The 17,298-nt window shown below is 41.1% G+C and overlaps 1 protein-coding gene across 1 annotated transcript in view; it reads left to right on the forward strand.

Annotated features, from left to right (window-relative positions):
* Positions 1-1,317: 1,317 nt before the first annotated feature.
* TIAM2 (TIAM Rac1 associated GEF 2) overlaps positions 1,318-17,298 on the forward strand; it is a 104,629-nt gene continuing 88,648 nt past the window's right edge. Inside the window, exons 1-5 of the mRNA XM_073337719.2 lie at positions 1,318-1,423; positions 2,474-3,673; positions 8,850-9,285; positions 14,685-14,857; positions 16,993-17,217. Coding sequence (XP_073193820.1) covers positions 1,409-1,423; positions 2,474-3,673; positions 8,850-9,285; positions 14,685-14,857; positions 16,993-17,217 — 2,049 coding nt within the window. The 5' untranslated portion in view covers positions 1,318-1,408. The remainder of the gene's footprint in view (positions 1,424-2,473; positions 3,674-8,849; positions 9,286-14,684; positions 14,858-16,992; positions 17,218-17,298) is intronic.

The following is a 17,298-nucleotide window of genomic DNA, read 5'->3' on the forward strand; positions in this document are numbered from 1 at the left end:
TAGTACCTACAAGATAAGGGGATGCATAAACATCTAAATTCCTTATTATTAACATTTCAAATAAAGTAGATTTTTTATCATAAGATGTTCAAGTCCCTACATTTTGTGAAAGTCTCTAACAAATGGCTTGGTGAAAGTACTCATGGCTTTGTGTACAGAGGTGTGTAAACACTGCAGAGCAAGGTCAAAAAAATATAATATACCTCTAAGACATTTGTTTGCTGACTTTTGTCGAAGGCTCTCTGTCGATACTGTTTTTAATGCTAGTTTGTGACTTGTAATGTAGGTAACCTAAACGTTAGCCAAATACAAAGCTTGCTAATGAATTCCTTTAGTCACCTATGTGGCTCTTAATATGTTAGAGACATAAAATCATCCACATTTTTGCGCGCGCGCTCTCTCTCTCTTTTTTTAATAAAGAAGCTAAATCTTTCAGTGTATTTTTTTATTTCTGTGCAGATGGGATAATTTTTCCATTGAAAATGTCATAGTTCTTTGGACTCTTCATGGATTACTTGTAAACTGTCCGCCAAGTTTATTTGGGGGAAGGAATGAATTTTGGTAAACAGTATATCTGTTAAACTGCTGTTCTAATAATTTTCCCCCAAAAAAACTTTCTCTACAGTGATGCATTTCTTCTGCTGAGCGTTTTCAGTCAATAACCTGCTGTTGAGTTCTGTGAAATTCAGATCCTGTCCTGTTGTTTTGAATTACAGCCTTTGTGTGCTATGTGAACAGCTGATGTATACTCAGCTTCTCAGTAGCGACTTTTGTCTTGTTACCTTTTGGTGTGTGCAGAGCCTGGTGCTGCCTTTTTGTTGTTTTGCTGGCAGATTAACTTAAAATCAGAATAAACTTTAAGAAAAGTTTGCTGGCTTGTTGGCAGGGTAGCCTTTCACCTCTGGGGTTGTGGCTGGAATTCAGCCATGACAGGAGTAAACAAGCACAAAGACATTGCTCTGATCAGTTTGGTACAAGTGGTCCAAATTGTAATGGATACTTGCACAGCCTGATGAACTTTAATGCATGTTACCAAAGCAAAATGCAGAGTAATGGAAGTTTGTGCCAGTTCATCACTGAAAGGGGAGTAAGAAAGAATTAGAAAACATCCCAATATTAGGTTCTATTGCAATAATTTAACAAACATAGTGTATAGGAATATGTAGCTGAAATATAAAGACTCTTAACCAATTCTCTTCTCTCTATTTTTGTGCTCTGTCTTATTTTTATGTTGATTTATCTGATAGCAGAGGTAAAGTATATGTAAATATATTTGACTGAGAGATTTTTTTCCTTATTTGTATTTTCCAGAAAGTTTTCATGGAATGCCATCCCGTTTTTGGAAAGTGTGGTGGCTAGCTATTAGGACAATGCAAAGCACACTGATTGCTAATTGCACCCACATTTAATGGTGATTCTAGAGGTATTTCTGTTTTTATTTCATACTAAACTGTATACCAAAATACGTAATGAAAAATAAATAGGGTGGAGTAGGGAGGGTTTCAAAATAAATGTAAAAAAAAAAATGTGGATTCTCAGAAGCTTGTAAGGAGGCTACACAAGTCCAGTCTGAAAGTTAATATGAAGAGAAGCACTAGTTACTATTTCAACATTGAAAACACAGTTTAGGATGACTTGTTTTTTATCTGTTCAAAACATTCTTTGTCCTTTGTATGTATATTGCAGCCACTGGAGTTTGAAACAAAAGTAAGGATGGGCCAGCTTGGGCCTTTTATGTTCAAGTGCACTTATATGGGGCCAGATTGTACAACCTTCTCACACCAGCAATTGAACTTCTCCTGTAAATGCTACTTTAAGTCAGCAAGGATTGCTCAAGTACCTTTTGTGGAGTGAGCTTCTAAACTTCTGTGTGCTGAACAAACATGGTGCAGCTTTGTATTGAAATGAGGGATAAAGCTATTCAAAAAACCCAAGGCCCCCCCCCACCCCATTGGCTCTTTTTAATCATGTGTAGGGGTTTACTGAACAATTTATTGAAGGAACATTTTATTTCACAGAAGCTAGTCAAGCTGAAACTGCAGTTTGCGTGTCTCCTGGCAGAAGGGGTTTTCTGAAAGTACAGTTCACTGTACATCTAAGTAGTGATTATCCTGTTGTTTCCCTTTCGTTATGCAATTTTTCTTGGGAGTTAAAGGTTTACAAGTTAGAAGAAGAAGATGTTGCCAGGGGGTGTGGGAAGAGGGAGGTGTTGAAATGATTTCAATGGGGTTAGACGCCAGCATTTGGTAGCTTTATAGCAGGGTAACAAACCACACACAGAATGAGCTTTCCTGACCACCTCCCCACCCACTGAAAAAAAAATTATTAAATACTGAAAATGGTTATTGACTCTATTTTAAAAAAAAGTTGTTTCATACAATAAAAAAAAGTCTAGAGTGTAAAAGTGCTCTATTCATCTTAGTTCTTCATCTTCTGGCCACTGATACTAATGAAACTTTTTTTCTTAATTTAGTGGAAAATGGGGAATTCAGAAAGCCAGTACAGCCTTCATGGATCAAAAAATCACGCTAATGCTGCATCTGGTGCCAAGCAGAAACCATGTTCTCTGAAAATTCATCGTTCGCATGAATGCTGTGAAAAGTCTTGCTCCTTGCATGGATGGGGACACAGCAGCAGTAGCACTAGCTACAAATCGAGATCACTAGCCAGAAGCTGCCTCTCTCACTTCAAGAGTAACCAGCCTTATTCACCGAGGCTCAGTGACACAGTGGCAAAGGCCTCTAAAAGCAGTATCCATGCCAAACACAGGACAAACACAGGGAACTACTGCCAGGGAAGCAATGCGGCATTTTTTCCCGAGAATGGTTTCCATTATATTGGCCTTGAAGTTGCAAGTAATCATGTTGCCTCCAGGGAATGCAGTGGACATATTTTAAATTGCTATGGAAAGAATGAGAGCCTAGCATCAACCTCACCACCAGATGACAGGAGGAGCCCCAAAGTTCTCATTAAAACACTGGGGAAACTGGATGGCTGTTTAAAGGTTGAGTTTCACAACAGTAGCAACAACAAAGACTCTACAGAGGAATCCAAAGGACCAGTCCAGCTGCTGAGGTACTCACCTACTTTAGAATCCAAATCTAATGACCTGCTAGATGTGAGGAGGAACTCCAGTACAGATGACACTTCAAGTCATCGTCTATCTCCCACTGACTCAAGACTTAGATCCAGTAAAGGAAGCTCCCTAAGCTCAGAATCTTCATGGTATGACTCTCCCTGGGGAAACAATGGGGATATCAATGAGCTGAATGGCTCCTACCTGACCAGGAGCACTCCGGATACAAGGATTCATGCCAGTTTCCCCACAAATGACAGGAAAAAGTCCTTCAACCAAAGTTCATCTCTCTCCTCCCTCCGCGATCTATATAAGGATACAAATTTAGAAGGCAGCCCATCCTCAGATCTCAGGTTGTCTGATGAATACATTGGCACTCATGCCAGCTTAAGCAACCGTGTTTCTTTTGCCTCAGACATTGATGTTCCCTCTAGGGTGGAACACAGAGGCCCCGCACAGTACTCTTCTTATACTCTCCCATGTAGAAAATCCAAACCCCTAAACGAAGATGCTTCCAAGAAGGATACATTAAAAAGCAGGATGCGACGCATCAGTGACTGGACAGGAAGCCTCTCTAGAAAGAAAAGAAAACTGCAGGTATGTGGAAAAACTCATCCTAAAGTCTAGTACTGAGAGCTGTAGACACCTTCCATTAGTATAATGCCTGTATTTTGTTTTTCCCATAAGACTACTCAATGATTGGTGAAAATTCCAGCTATCTCAAATTGTCATTTATGGAAGCAAATACATCAGTGAATAGATTTTCAAGTCACTGGATTTTCATGAGATGGACTAGAGCTTTTAAAATAGTTTCAGTGTTAAAACAAAGAGATATCTGATCCTGTAGATCAAAACATAATTTGTAGCCCTGAAAATGTCTGTAAAAATAATCTGAAAAGTGCAGTAAAACAAATCCTGAAACATGGGAATGTGCACGTTGTAAATATCTTTTGTAAATTTTTTCCCCCTCATCACCAGTGTTCGCTGTTATCCCTCTCAAGTTAGGAAAGGACAACCCAGTTATATCTCCAAATCCAAATGTAGACAACGGGGTTTTTGGTTAAACCTGTAAGTGTTTTATGGAGATGTTATTATCTAGCTGTCTTCTTCCTGTGTATGAACCTGGCTACATAATTCTCTGGGTATCAAAACTGAAGTGCCATCTGGTTAGTTAGTGGGTGTCTCTTTAGAACAGTTTAAGGTTAATCCCATCAATGGGAACTGAGGATAGCTGTGATCGAGACTGAAATTCCTGTCTCCTGCTCTAGGTCCCAGAATCAGCTCCGTAAAGGCCAGACTGTGCCTGGCCTTCTAAGAACACACAAATGGGATATGCAGAAACTTCCCTCACTCCCATAATGCCTCCCATGAAAGGGCTGGCCAAAGTTGTGCTCTCTGTGCTCTCTTCAGTTTAGGGACTGCTCCCTTCTAAAACTACAGGGATGCAAGCCACCACCAAGGTGAGCAGAGAGGAGGCAGAGCCATGTACCAGTACATCTTCAGACCATCCGGCAGTATTATCTAGCTAAATAGGAGATCACACGTTGCTCCCTCTAAGGGATGATGCAGCAACTGTGCTTCCCCAATGTGCTGGGAAGATTTGGTAGGCATTATGCCATTTTGTGGCATAATCTTCCTGGAGCTCCTCCTCACTCCATACCACAACCAATGTGTGAGCCAAACTGACTTCAAGGCACGGCATATAATATTAAGGACCAGTTTGTGCCAAGAAATCAGGTTAATCTGAGGGTTGCCTGTGTAAATTGCAAGAGAGCCACAGAATTTGGCTCTGGGAAACTGAAGGCTGCTCAGCTGGTTCATTACCTTACTTAAGACTTTTTGAGAGTTGTTATGGAGCCCTCAAGTTTCTTGAAACCTTACCTTAGCACTCACTTGTTAGTTAGAAAACAGGAAAAAACTGAATTAATAAAAAGTGCTTTAGCTTTTTACCCGAGGTTTCTTCATTGATATAAACAGCACTGAATATTTAGATTTTTATAAAAGTTCACATCAGGCTCTAAATACGATGTCTGCAACATAGCCCTTTTGTTATGCATTAGTTAATTACAACATTTTCAGAATGATATTCGGTAAGGGATTAATGGCTGTTTTGTACCAGCTGTGTATACATAGTGAAGAGACTCACTGACTTCCCCAACAGCAGGGAAATGTTGCTGGTGAGTCTGTATCAAACCAGACCTGGTGAAAGGAAATCAACCCCAATCCTAATTATAGTATCTTACTTTGAAAATGCTGGGCTTGAGTAACAGAGAACAACTGTCTTTGAGATGAGGACTCTAGCAACAACAGGTTAAAACGTGTAGCATCTTGTCCATAGATGTAGTTTGTTTGTGAGGGCTTGGCTGGGTCCTTTCCACTTTACCAATTTTAAACATGTTGTAACTGGCTCAGGGGATAGCTATGCTGTCACTTGGTTACAGTGGTAGTGTAGATGGATCCCTAGAGAGACAAAAGTTCTCAAAGTAGTATTGGTTTGGGGCTCGAGTCCCTGTCTGACAAATTTAATGGAGTTTATAACCAGTTAGTGGCATGGCTTGCCCTTAATTTAGTGGGCCCCAAACGAGGCCCTATTAGTGATTTGCAAACCTAACAATATATTCCTTAAATAAACTGAAAATTGGTCTTTTTGTAGGAAGCTGATTGCTTCTGAAGAGCAATAAGAAAGTATTGAAATGCCAATGTTTCAGCATGTGCCTGTGCCAAAACTGGATTAAAGAAAGGGGAAATGGAGATTCCCAAATCTTACCAGAGATTTGCAGCTACTCAGTGCCTGGAGTCAGGCCAGGAGTTGTGTGATCAATGGAATACAATCATTTTGCAGGGACATGCATAATATATATATATATATATATATTCTTTAAATCTTGCCTCTCCACTTGCACTGGTGAGAATGTTGCTGCCTTCTCTCCCTTGCTCAATATAGCTCACATCTTAAATCTTTTATATCCATTGTCATTTTTTTCTAATTCCAAATAGTCTCAACTATCCAAATAATATGAACCCAACTCTCACCCAAATCTGCATATTAGGATATTCATTCCCTCTCACTTTCATTGGAATTTAGGATTACTCCTGCCTCCATCTGCAGGAATGAACTTCAGACACTCAACTTGGGGCATGGCTACACTTGTAGATGTACAGCGCTTTGAGTTAAACCAGCCTTCGTAGAGCGCAGTAGGGAAAGCACTTCAGTCTGTCCACACTGACAGCTACAAGCGCACTGGTGTGGCCACGTTAGCAGTTCTTGCAACGGCCACAGAGAGCAGTGCATTGTGGTAGCTATCCCAGCATGCAAGTGGCTGCATTGTGCTTTTCAAATGGGGGAGGTGGGGTGGAGTGTGACAGGGAGTGTGTTGTGTGTGTGTGGGGGGAGAGAGAGTGGGTTTTTGGGGGGCTGAGAGCATGTCAGCATGCTGTCTTGTAAGTTCAGACAGCAGCAGACTCCCCCGCCCACCCCTCTCTCACACACACAGCATTCCACAGTAATGGTTGCTTTGTCTTGGAGCAGATAAGCATGCCAGTTGTCAGAAATGGAGCTTTCAAAGGGCATATCCGCATTCTTGCAGCAATTCCAAAACAATGACAAGAGTGGCCACTTGACTTAAGGGGATTATGGGATGTTTCCGGAGGCTGATCAGAGCACAGTAATGCAACACCTCGTTCGCACTAACGTCCAGGTGTTTCAGCCAGGGCACAACAAGCATTAATCTTCTCGCCAAGGTGAAGTACCAGATGCACTCTACGTGCCTTGCCAGTGTGGACGGGTAGTGAGCTAGGGCAACTGGGGCTGCTTTAATGCGCTCTAACTCGCAAGTGTAGCCAAGCCCTTGATTCTGATCTCAAGCCACTTTTATACTCAGCTGACTTCATAGAGTGATTTACCCCTTGGTAAATGCTCCTTCTGGGCCAGGCTGGCTTTTCGCTGTCCCGTTCTGAGGAATGTGCCAAATGGATCAATATGTGTTATGTTGTTGTTTTAGTGCTCTGAGACTAAGTCCTAATCGTCGTAAGCTTTGTGGAAAGGATAGAGATCAATTACATGCTGAAACTATACACGCTTATAGGAAAGCTGCACCTATTTTGCTGAGCACATCTAAAAGATTTAGATGTTAGAAGGGTTTCTTCCAGGTTCAAACTTAAATGTATTGTCTTGGAACATAATCTTTAAATTAAATCTGGCATTTTTGAGCCTACTGCTGAAAAATGACCTTTCTTGTGAAATCTGCAACGGCATGGGATCTCCCTGTTGCTCTTGGCTTTACATTGGAGGTCATCATACTATCAAAACATGACGCAGCTTCTTCCAGTACATTTTAGATGTGCCGCATCTAGGATGTGGAAAAAAAGTGCAGCTGCTTTCCAAGCTTCTGGTGCGACTAGTTCACAGGAGACCAGTGTTTGTTTACTTTATCCATATGTAGAAGTCAGAGTGCAAATAAATATTACTATAGAAGCAGTGTAAACTTGAGCAAAAAATAACACTTTCCTGGGTAATAGTTGTGCTTCTGGTTGAGCTATTTACAGCCACTGGGTATTTTCAAGTAAAATTTGTTAGATTTTTTTTTTCCCCCATACAAAAGACAGCAAATAGTTTCTCTCTCGCTTATTCTTTAAGTATAATCTATTTTTTAAGAATATCAGTAAAATACAGTTGGATGGGAGATAAATCCTCCCATCAGATTGGTGGAATGGTTCTCTTTGACAGTGGAAATTAGCTTGAAGAGCTCAATCTTGTGAAATACTAAGACCCATGAGTGCCCACTGAAGTAAGGGTGCTCAGCACCTTGCTGAGTCAGGCCATGAGGCTCGGAACTTCCATGTAGCCAGACTATTGCAGGAATGAGTGAACATTCCACATCACCAATGTGGAATTAAAATCATATGTAGAACAGTCATCTCAAAGAGCTTAAAAGGGAACTGCCCTGCTCTATTGCAGAAGAAATGAAATTGCATCATACAAGCATGAGTAATACAAATGGATTTCATAATATACTGCTGGATCTGGGAGTCAAGCCCCCACTGAAATAGCAATGTCTACAATCTTTAGAAAATATACACCACTGCATTTTAAAACCTGGATTTGTGCAAATCATCCAATACACTTTCTCTTAGTTTTAAAACAAAGTTGAGCACATTTATCTTGGTTGGTAGATGGTGAATTCAATGGGTTTAAAAATATTTCAGACTGACATTCTTCAGATCCTCAGGAGGCAAAATGAGCCTAGCTCCATTAAAGTAATCAGCTTACATCTGTTAATCCAAAGATCCAAAGTTTTTAAATGGTCAGATATTGAAACCTTGCTACCTAGATTGAATTTAATTTCACCCATTATAAAACCCCTGTTCTCAGTGTTACTATTATAGTCAGGTTGGGGTGTAAAAGACAATGTCCCTGTTTCACGATGCTCAGAAAAAAGGTGAATTCACGGTTGTCAGAGGTATGTGGTTCTATTCACAATGCCCATTGGGCTGTTGGAAATCAACTCACAGCAATTATCAAGGAGTTCTATGACTTTTTTTTTTTTAAAGGCCTGTTGAGTCAGGAAACACTGCTGGTTTGGCAATTATACTTATTGGGATTCTGTTGAACATAAATGTTGCAGTAGTACTGACAGTAGCAAAGATTGCTAAGATTAACAGGCACCATCATGGTGAAAGCAGGCATGCTGTGATGGAGTTTGCAATGACAAAACATGAAACAAGACAATATGTCTCTTCGCCATAGATTACTTGCAATTTGCATTATTTACAGGAGCCAAAATCCAAGGATCTGAGTGAGTACTTCGACAGCAGAATTGATAACCTTGCTACGGACACTCTGTCACCTTCGCAGCTGTCTGGTTTACTGTGGTCACCTGGCTCTGGCCATATTCTGCCCCAGAGAAGTGAATCCACTAATGCAATCAGCAGTGATGCCCTGCGGCAGAACATTTACGAAAACTTCATGCGGGAGCTGGACATGAGCAGGACTAACGCTGAGAATACGGACACATCAACAGACACAGAGGACTCCAGCAGTGAATCATTCAGTTCCTTAGAGCAACTGGATCTGCTGTATGAGAGAGAACAAGGAGTTGTGCGCAAAGCTGGGTGGCTCTTCTTCAAGCCGTTGGTAACTCTACAGAAGGAGAAAAAACTTGAGCTGGTTGCACGGAGAAAGTGGAAACAGTATTGGATAACACTCAAAGGTAAATCATTGTTAAACTCTTTTAACCTGCCAACACAGGTGCTATCCATTGTTTGGTGGTCTTTTAAAATGAAACCTAGATAACGTTTTGAACTGAAACTCAGCCCCTGAAGACCTTAGGCATTGTCTACACTAGCACTTTTGTCTGTAAAACTTTTGTTGATCACGAGTGTGAAAAAACATTCCTCCGACTGACAAAAGTTTCACCAACAGAAGTGCCGGTGTGGACAGCACTATGTTGGTGGGAGACACTGTCCTGTCGACATAGCTACTGCCACTTGTTAAGGGTGGTTTAATTATGCCACTGGGACCACTTTCACCAGCATAGAGTAGCTACGCGGGAAACCTTACAGCAGTGCAGTTGCATGGGTACAGCTGTAGGGTCTGTAGTGTAGACAAAGCCTAATTCAGGTAGATACTTAAGTCCATGACTAACTTTAAGTACACAAGTCGTCTACTCACATGCTTAAAAATAGGCATGTGCTTAAGTACCTTCCTAAAAGTGGGCCTACATTTGCACCTTCAGCTTTGGGTGTGCTTCCCTTACTATGAAACAGCACAGTGTGGAGCCAATCTGTTGGGGGGAAAACGCTGTTTGTGGGTTGGTGGATGTTTGTTGGGTCAGAGCTAAGGTTGCACATTTACTAATGATTGTAATGGAGGAAGTAGGTGTATTACCAGCAGCGGATGGGTGTCAGCAAATATGTGGAGGAAAATCAACGTACGACTTGTTTGGGGAGGCAGAGGAATTTAACAGGTGATTTCCTAAATTGTATAGATTATACTGCTGGGAATTGCCTTTTAGTTAATATAATGCTAAGTTAATAAGTAAGGAAATAGTCAAAGTAAATAGTTTCCTAGCATATTTGAGGCTGGAGGAGAGAATAGAATAACCTTCCCACAGGTTTCACTTTTCAAAATTATTACCTGACCCATGCATGGGTCTAGACCTGAAGAAAAATAAATTCTGTGCTGTAAGTATTGGTGGTGTTCAAAATGTTGCAATGTTAACTCATACAAAGTAAACCAGCAGGAAAGAAAAAAATACAATAATTCTGCACGATAATTCTGAGATCTGTTGTTAAGCAATCAAAATGCAGTCAGACTGAGGCTATGTCTACACTATGCACCTTTTAGCGACACAGCTGTGCTGCGACAGCTGTGCCGCTAAAAGGTGTGCACGATAGCTGATCTTTGTCAGCAGGAGAGAGCTCTTCCACTGACCCAAAAAAAAAAAAAATTCACCCCCAGCGAGAGGCGGTAGCTTTGTGGGTGGGAGAGCTCTCCTGCAGACAAAGCGTTGTTCGCACCAACACTTTTCATCAGTAAAACTTTTGTCATTTGGGGTGTGTTTTTTCACACCCCTGAATGACAGAAGTTTTACAGATGAAAGTCCAGTGTAGACAAAGCCTTAATTAACAGGTTACATCACTTGTCTTTATCACTAGACCGAGGCAGTAAAATGAATCACGCCTGCAAATAGCATATGTAAAGAGAAAAAGCAGTATCTGAATACCACCCTTTCCTCACCTTTGTTTAGACACTGAAGTGTAAATATGAGTTTAATCTGTCTTTTGAAAGATTTCTTAAAGTACCAACAAAACACCTTAGGCTAAGTATATGCAAAAAGAAAAGGAGTACTTGTGGCATCTTAGAGACTAACCAATTTATTTGAGCATGAGCTTTCGTGAGCTACAGCTCACTTCATCGGATGCATACCGTGGAAACTGCAGCAGACTTTATATACACACAGAGAATATGAAACAATACCTCTTCCCACCCCACTGTCCTGCTGGTAATAGCTTATCTAAAGTGATCATCAGGTGGGCCATTTCCAGCACAAATCCAGTTTGTTACACTTGTTTTGTGAGAGTCCTATTACTGTATCTTGAGTGCTTTTCACATGGGATTAGTGTTATAGTTACCTTCATGGTGCTGGATCTTTTTGTCTTTGTTAGTTGTTCATAAATAGACATTTCCTTCATTTCCTTTTTCATACATACACTTTACTTGTCTTGCAAAGATTTTTGTTGCCAAAATAAATTTGTCTGTGTGGATTTCAAGGCCGCCTTCTTTTATTTAATTTATATAGCGTACTATATTAAGATCAAGAAACTTGCTTCAGAACTCCTTGTGTAGATTTTGATAAAATCTTGGTTTAATTTATTCTGGAAATTTAAATAACCAAGATATTTTTAAATACATTTTTAAAAGAGCCACGTATGTGAATGAGAACAGCATGTTTCTCTGCATTCTGTTGATATGTGTTTAATTATAAATATGGAAAAGGCTTACAACCTTCTGGTTACCTGCCAAACTTGGATTTATCAGTGTCCTGAGGCCTCCACTTTACTTAGTGTGCTGACAAGACCTGAGCTTGAATAGTAAACCTTTAACAAGGGGAACTGTCCTTCCCATCTGTCCCCTCTAATTAATTTATTTTAACAAGGGAACTTGCTTTCCCACCAGTTCCCCCTGAGTATAAGCTTTGATCAAAACACATAGACTATAATCAGTTCCAGTGCAGCATCAGGAGTAGAGAGAATGTGTGGACTTATCCATAGTTCTGCTGTTACGTGGCTGAACTCTAAAACATGCCCTGCTCCTCTGAAAAACTTAAAATTAGTGAAAAACTATCAGGATAAAAATATGGATTGAAATACCCTTCCTTATGTTCTTATAACACCTTAAGGATATTAGAAAGAATTTTAAAATAATATAATTATACTTTTTATAAACAACAATAAATCCAGATAAGTCAAAAATACTTTGAGATGGTACAGTGCTCTCTGACTGAAGAAAACTGGGAAATATATACAGGAACAAAGCACCAACCCATTAAAACTAGGCTTGAATTCTAAACCTCTAACCCAGTTCTCACCTTCCTTGCATTTTATGTGGTCATTTATGTCTGTGCAATGTGTGCGTGCATAGTGGCTGTAAAACGCTGCTGCTGATGTATGCAAGTGGGGAATTTGGATTTGGTACTGCTATGCCCACTCTGCTGAGCTATAAGTGACTACACTAGGTGCAATGCCTCTTATTTCAGAGCAAATCATGCCCCCTGTCACTGCATCTGCACAGTGCCCTTAGTGTGGCTCTATTGTATAGGGAAGCAGAGCATAGCAGGCTGGGGACAAAGCTGCGGCTATACTGGTCAGTTGTGTCAGACACCCTCTGTGTGTGTGTGTGTTGGTAGTGAAGGACACACAAATGGCTGTGTAGACTGTTCCAGCTATTGGACTGGAGTGCCCTCAGTGGGGTATACTAGGGAGAGAATTCTTTCCTCTGAGTGTCAACCCAGCACTCAGGCCACCTGGGTGCTAATTTATGAATTTACTGTTTACATTTAATTCACACTAGAAAATGAAATGAGACTGGTCAGATTAATTTTTGTTTCTCTTAATTCTCTATAGAGATGGGTCACAACCAGAACATTGGCTCCAAACTCCATAAGTCCTTAACAGCCAGCATGCACCGATGGCTGTAATGGGTTAAAATGGAGAGCAGAATCCAAACAACCCTGAATAGTGAGGACGTTTAAAGCTGGAGCTGGTTTTACATCTACACTTGGTGACCTAGGTTGCACCTCCAGTTCTCAAGAACTAGAATGCTGTGATTTTGGATTTCCAACACTAGTCAGGGGAACATTAAAAATGGGGGAGGAAATCTATTTTCAGGTTTTTTTTTTTTTTTTTTTTTTAAAAAGCATATGTAAAACTGAAACATTTCTATTTGTATTAGGGTTGTATGACATCCCCATCACACCACCATAAGTGCACATGCATGCGCGCACACACATAAAGATGCACCACTATTCTCACAATCACCACTTTCTGGCAAAACCTACATTTTCGGCCTACACTGCATGACAGTGCCTCTTAATTTGAAAAACAGTGGAAAAAGGTAGAATGTTAATCCTTGTTTGGCTCCCTTTCAAACCCTTTACTGTATATTTCTATAGTTCAGGACAGATATATAGTAATAGATTAAAAAGCCAGAAGGGACCATTGTGATCATCTAGTCTGACCTCCTGTATAACACAGGCCATAGGAATTTCCTGAATTAATTCCTGTTTAAATGAGAGCATATCTTTTAGAACATCCATTCAACTTTGATTTAAAAATTGCCAGTGATGGATAATCCACCACAATCCTTGGTAAATAGTTCCAGTGATTAATTACCCTCACTGTTAAAAATTTGCACCTCACTTCTAGTCTGAATTAGTGTATCTTCAACTTCCAGGTATTGGATCTTGTTATACCCTTTGTGTGCTAGATTGAAGACCTCTCTATTATCAAATTTCTCTTCACCATGTAGGTACTTATAGACTGTGATCGGGTCACCCCTAACCGTCTCTTTGTTATATGTATGATTATCAGCTTAGTTACTGAGTTTTAGTTCCAGGATGCAGATGTGGCAATCTGCTATCTGGCATGTCATTCTATCTGAAAAACTGAGAATGCAGTCCAAGAAAGGGAAATCCTTTAAAACATCCAAGTTATTTGGATAGTGAACAGTGTCTGACTACAGAATTTGCAGATAGAAACAAGGGAACCAAAGTTAATCTCCAGAGATGCTTACTCATTTTGTACATATTTGAAATTCAAAAGTACTGAGCATCTGCTAATCCCCTTTAGCAAATATTAAGGTTTCCCAGGTGACTGAGTGAGAGAGAACTGGCTCCACAAATTATTAAATAAACACAACAGCTTCTTCAGCTGAGCAGCCTTTCTATGTGCTCTAGCACAGGGGTTTTCAAACTTTTTCTTTCTGAACCGCCTCCTCCGCCCCCCCATGCAATAAAAACTCTGGGGCCCACAACTGCTTTTCTGCATACAAAAGCCAGGGCTGATGTTAGGGTAGTTGTCTGGGACCCCATGCCACAGCGGCCCCCACAAAGCTACATTGCTCAGGCTCCAGCTTCAGTCCCAAGTGGTGGGGCTCAGGGTCCCGGGCTTCAGCCCCATGTGGTGGGGCTTTGGCTTTCTGCCCTGTGCCCCAGCAAGTCTAATTCTGGCCCTGCTTGGCGGACCCCCTGAAACCTGCTCGCGGCTGCCTGGGGGACTCCAGATCCCTGGTTGAGAACCACTGCTCTAGCATTTTGGCATTCAAAGTTTACTAAGCTATAATTTATTTTTTTTTCAGCCCAAGTCTGTCTTTCAGAAAACATTTTTCCTGATTATTAGTTATCAGTTTTCCCTTCTTTCTGACAAAGCCACCATTAACCTTTGCCTTTCTCTTGGTTTAGTAATACTTCTTTTTCAAACTCCAATGGTGGACAGCCATGTGTCTTGCATCTTAATTCTTTATTCCTACAGCATGTAGTGTAAAAGAACTTTGGAACCTCACTTTGTTTCTCTCTCTCTCTCTCTCTCTCTCTTTTTTTTTTCCCCAAAGGTTGTACCCTGCTCTTTTATGAGACTTATGGCAGGAATTCCATGGAACAGAACAATTCACCAAGATATGCTCTGTTTGCAGAGGACAGCATAGTGCAGTCTGTCCCTGAACATCCCAAGAAGGAAAATGTGTTTTGCCTCAGCAATTCTTTTGGAGATGTGTATCTATTTCAGGTAAGGATAATATTTTTTTATTTATGTCTTTATATATAATATAATTAGTTATGTGCCCTGTGCTGATTGATTGTTTGCGCCATCCTGCCCCTCCTGCTCCTTTACAGTCTCTTCACCTTAGTTTCATTCCACATCTACCCTTCTTACCCTCTTCTCCACTGCCCTGTCTCTGTCACTCCCTTTCCCTTCCTTTTTCTCTCCATTTATCTGATCCCCTCCTAACTAAACCCTCCCTCCTGCTCCCAGAAATTGTGAAACTAACATGCTGTTGGCTACAATCACTTTGTTCACACTGCCTGTGTGTTCTACTCCTTTACCACCCTGTGTCTGTCCCATCTATTTAGATAGTAAGCCCTGCAGGGTAGGGACAGGATAGTCAGCTGCTCTGTATTTGTATAGTGCCTAGCACAATGGGGCCCTGTTCTCGGTTGGCCCTCGTAATAAACATGATTAATAGCAATAAACTATATATATGTTTGTTTAAATCTTAGTCTGTACCTCAGACTTTCACTCAAACCCATCTTCAAGCAAAACTTTCATTGACGTTTTATGGGGATTTTTGCCAGAGGGAGGACTGAGTGAAAACCAAGCGCCATGTTCTCCACTCCATTAATGCTGTTTTTTGCTCGTTGGGGAAGGGAAAGGCAAGGGGTACGTAAGAAGAGGTGGGAACAGGAAGGGTAACCCAGATGTGTAGCAGGGGAGATGATCAGAGTCAGTCAAGAGACCCGAGAATTAGATAGCCAAATGTAATGTGAGCTTAAGGTGAGAAGTGTACTTTGAGAGGTAACAGTAGAACAATGATGTTCAGATAGAGGAAAAAAGAGAGAGAGAAATGTCTGGTCCTGACAAGGAGGAGGGCTGCAGGCATGAAATTAAAACAATAGTTAACTATGATAACTGTTGATGCTGTCATGATTTTAGAGATCCTCCAGGTCTGTCACTGGTCCATTCAGGTGCATGATGATACTTCATCAGTGAACTCAGCCAGCCACAGCTACAGAAATGATGGAGGGGCTGGAATGGATGGGGTTAAAATAAACGGAGCGTAACTTATGCTGTAAGGCATCTATTGTTCGCCCGTTACAACTCATAGGAAATCAGCAGTATTATCAAAATCCAGATACATTATTAGCACTCCACAGTTCCATACAGATGGACCCACCCCTGACTCCATTAGCCTCAAAGGGAGTTTTGCTTCAGCTCAATGTTGACGTTTGGAACCCAAAAAAAGTAGTTAATAATCTAAGGAAACTAACCACTGTCTGTGTTATTGGAGAGGCTCATAACATGCAGCCATCCTCCTAAGGAAAAATACATTATTGCAAAGCTGTATTTTTTTAAATTGATGTTTGCAGACATAAAATGCATAAAAATGCATCCTCCCTTGTCCTGCTGTGCTCCCTCCACTAATTTGAGCTTGTTCAAATATGCAGACCCCTATCCTCAGAAATCACTTTTGTGGCCACCATCCCTGTGGCCAAGTCAGACTGGAGGAAACTTGTCTTCATAGCCTGCCAGTTTTACTTCTTAGCTGGCTGAAAGGTTGATCCGTACAAATCACTTCACCTCCACAACTCTCAGAAGTGCTCTTGTGCTTGCTGATTCTAGGGCACTCACAGGCCTGGCAGGACTCAGAAGTAAAAGGCTGGGTGTAGCAATCATGGGGTACATCTACATTGCAATAAAAAACCCATCGCACTGAGTCTTAGAGCCTGGGTCAGTTGACTCGGGCTTGCAGGGCTCAGGCTGCAGGGCTAAAAATCGCAGAGTAGACATTCGGGCTCAGACTGGAGCTCAGGTTCTGGGACCTCCTGCCTCACTTTGTCTTGGAGCCTGGGCTCCAAACTGAGCCTGAACATCTACACTGAAATTTTATAGTCCCACAGCCCAAGTCAGCTGACCTGGGCCAGCCACAGCCATGCCTGGGTTTTTTCATATCATAATGTAGACATACCCCATGAGACAGTGGAGAAAAGGCTACCAGCAACCTACTTAACTTAACTCTACACACATGCTTAATTTAAAGCATAAAGCTCTTACAAATCAATGCACCTGACAAAAACTTTTTAGTATCACCTAAGTGCCATTTTTCCTCTTTGATTAGAATGTTGCTTTCTTGATCTGTTATGTAGGCAACAAGCCAGACGGACCTGGAAAACTGGATTACAGCAATACACTCTGCTTGTGCTTCCCTCTTTGCAAAGAAACTTGGGAAAGAGGACACTGTCAGGCTTTTGAAAAACCAGACCAAGAGCCTTATCCAGAAGATTGACATGGATAGCAAGATGAAAAAGATGGCAGAATTACAGCTTTCAATTGTCAGCGATCCAAAAAACAGGAAGGCCATAGAGAATCAGGTACTACAAATCATGTATTAATTTCTACTACTGAGTTTGTTACACAGTCTCGACTACAAGGCTCACCTGCTCTGGGCTCAG

Source organism: Lepidochelys kempii, chromosome 3 (genome assembly GCF_965140285.1).
Source record: "Lepidochelys kempii isolate rLepKem1 chromosome 3, rLepKem1.hap1, whole genome shotgun sequence".
In the NCBI taxonomy this organism is placed as follows: Eukaryota; Metazoa; Chordata; order Testudines; family Cheloniidae; genus Lepidochelys; species Lepidochelys kempii.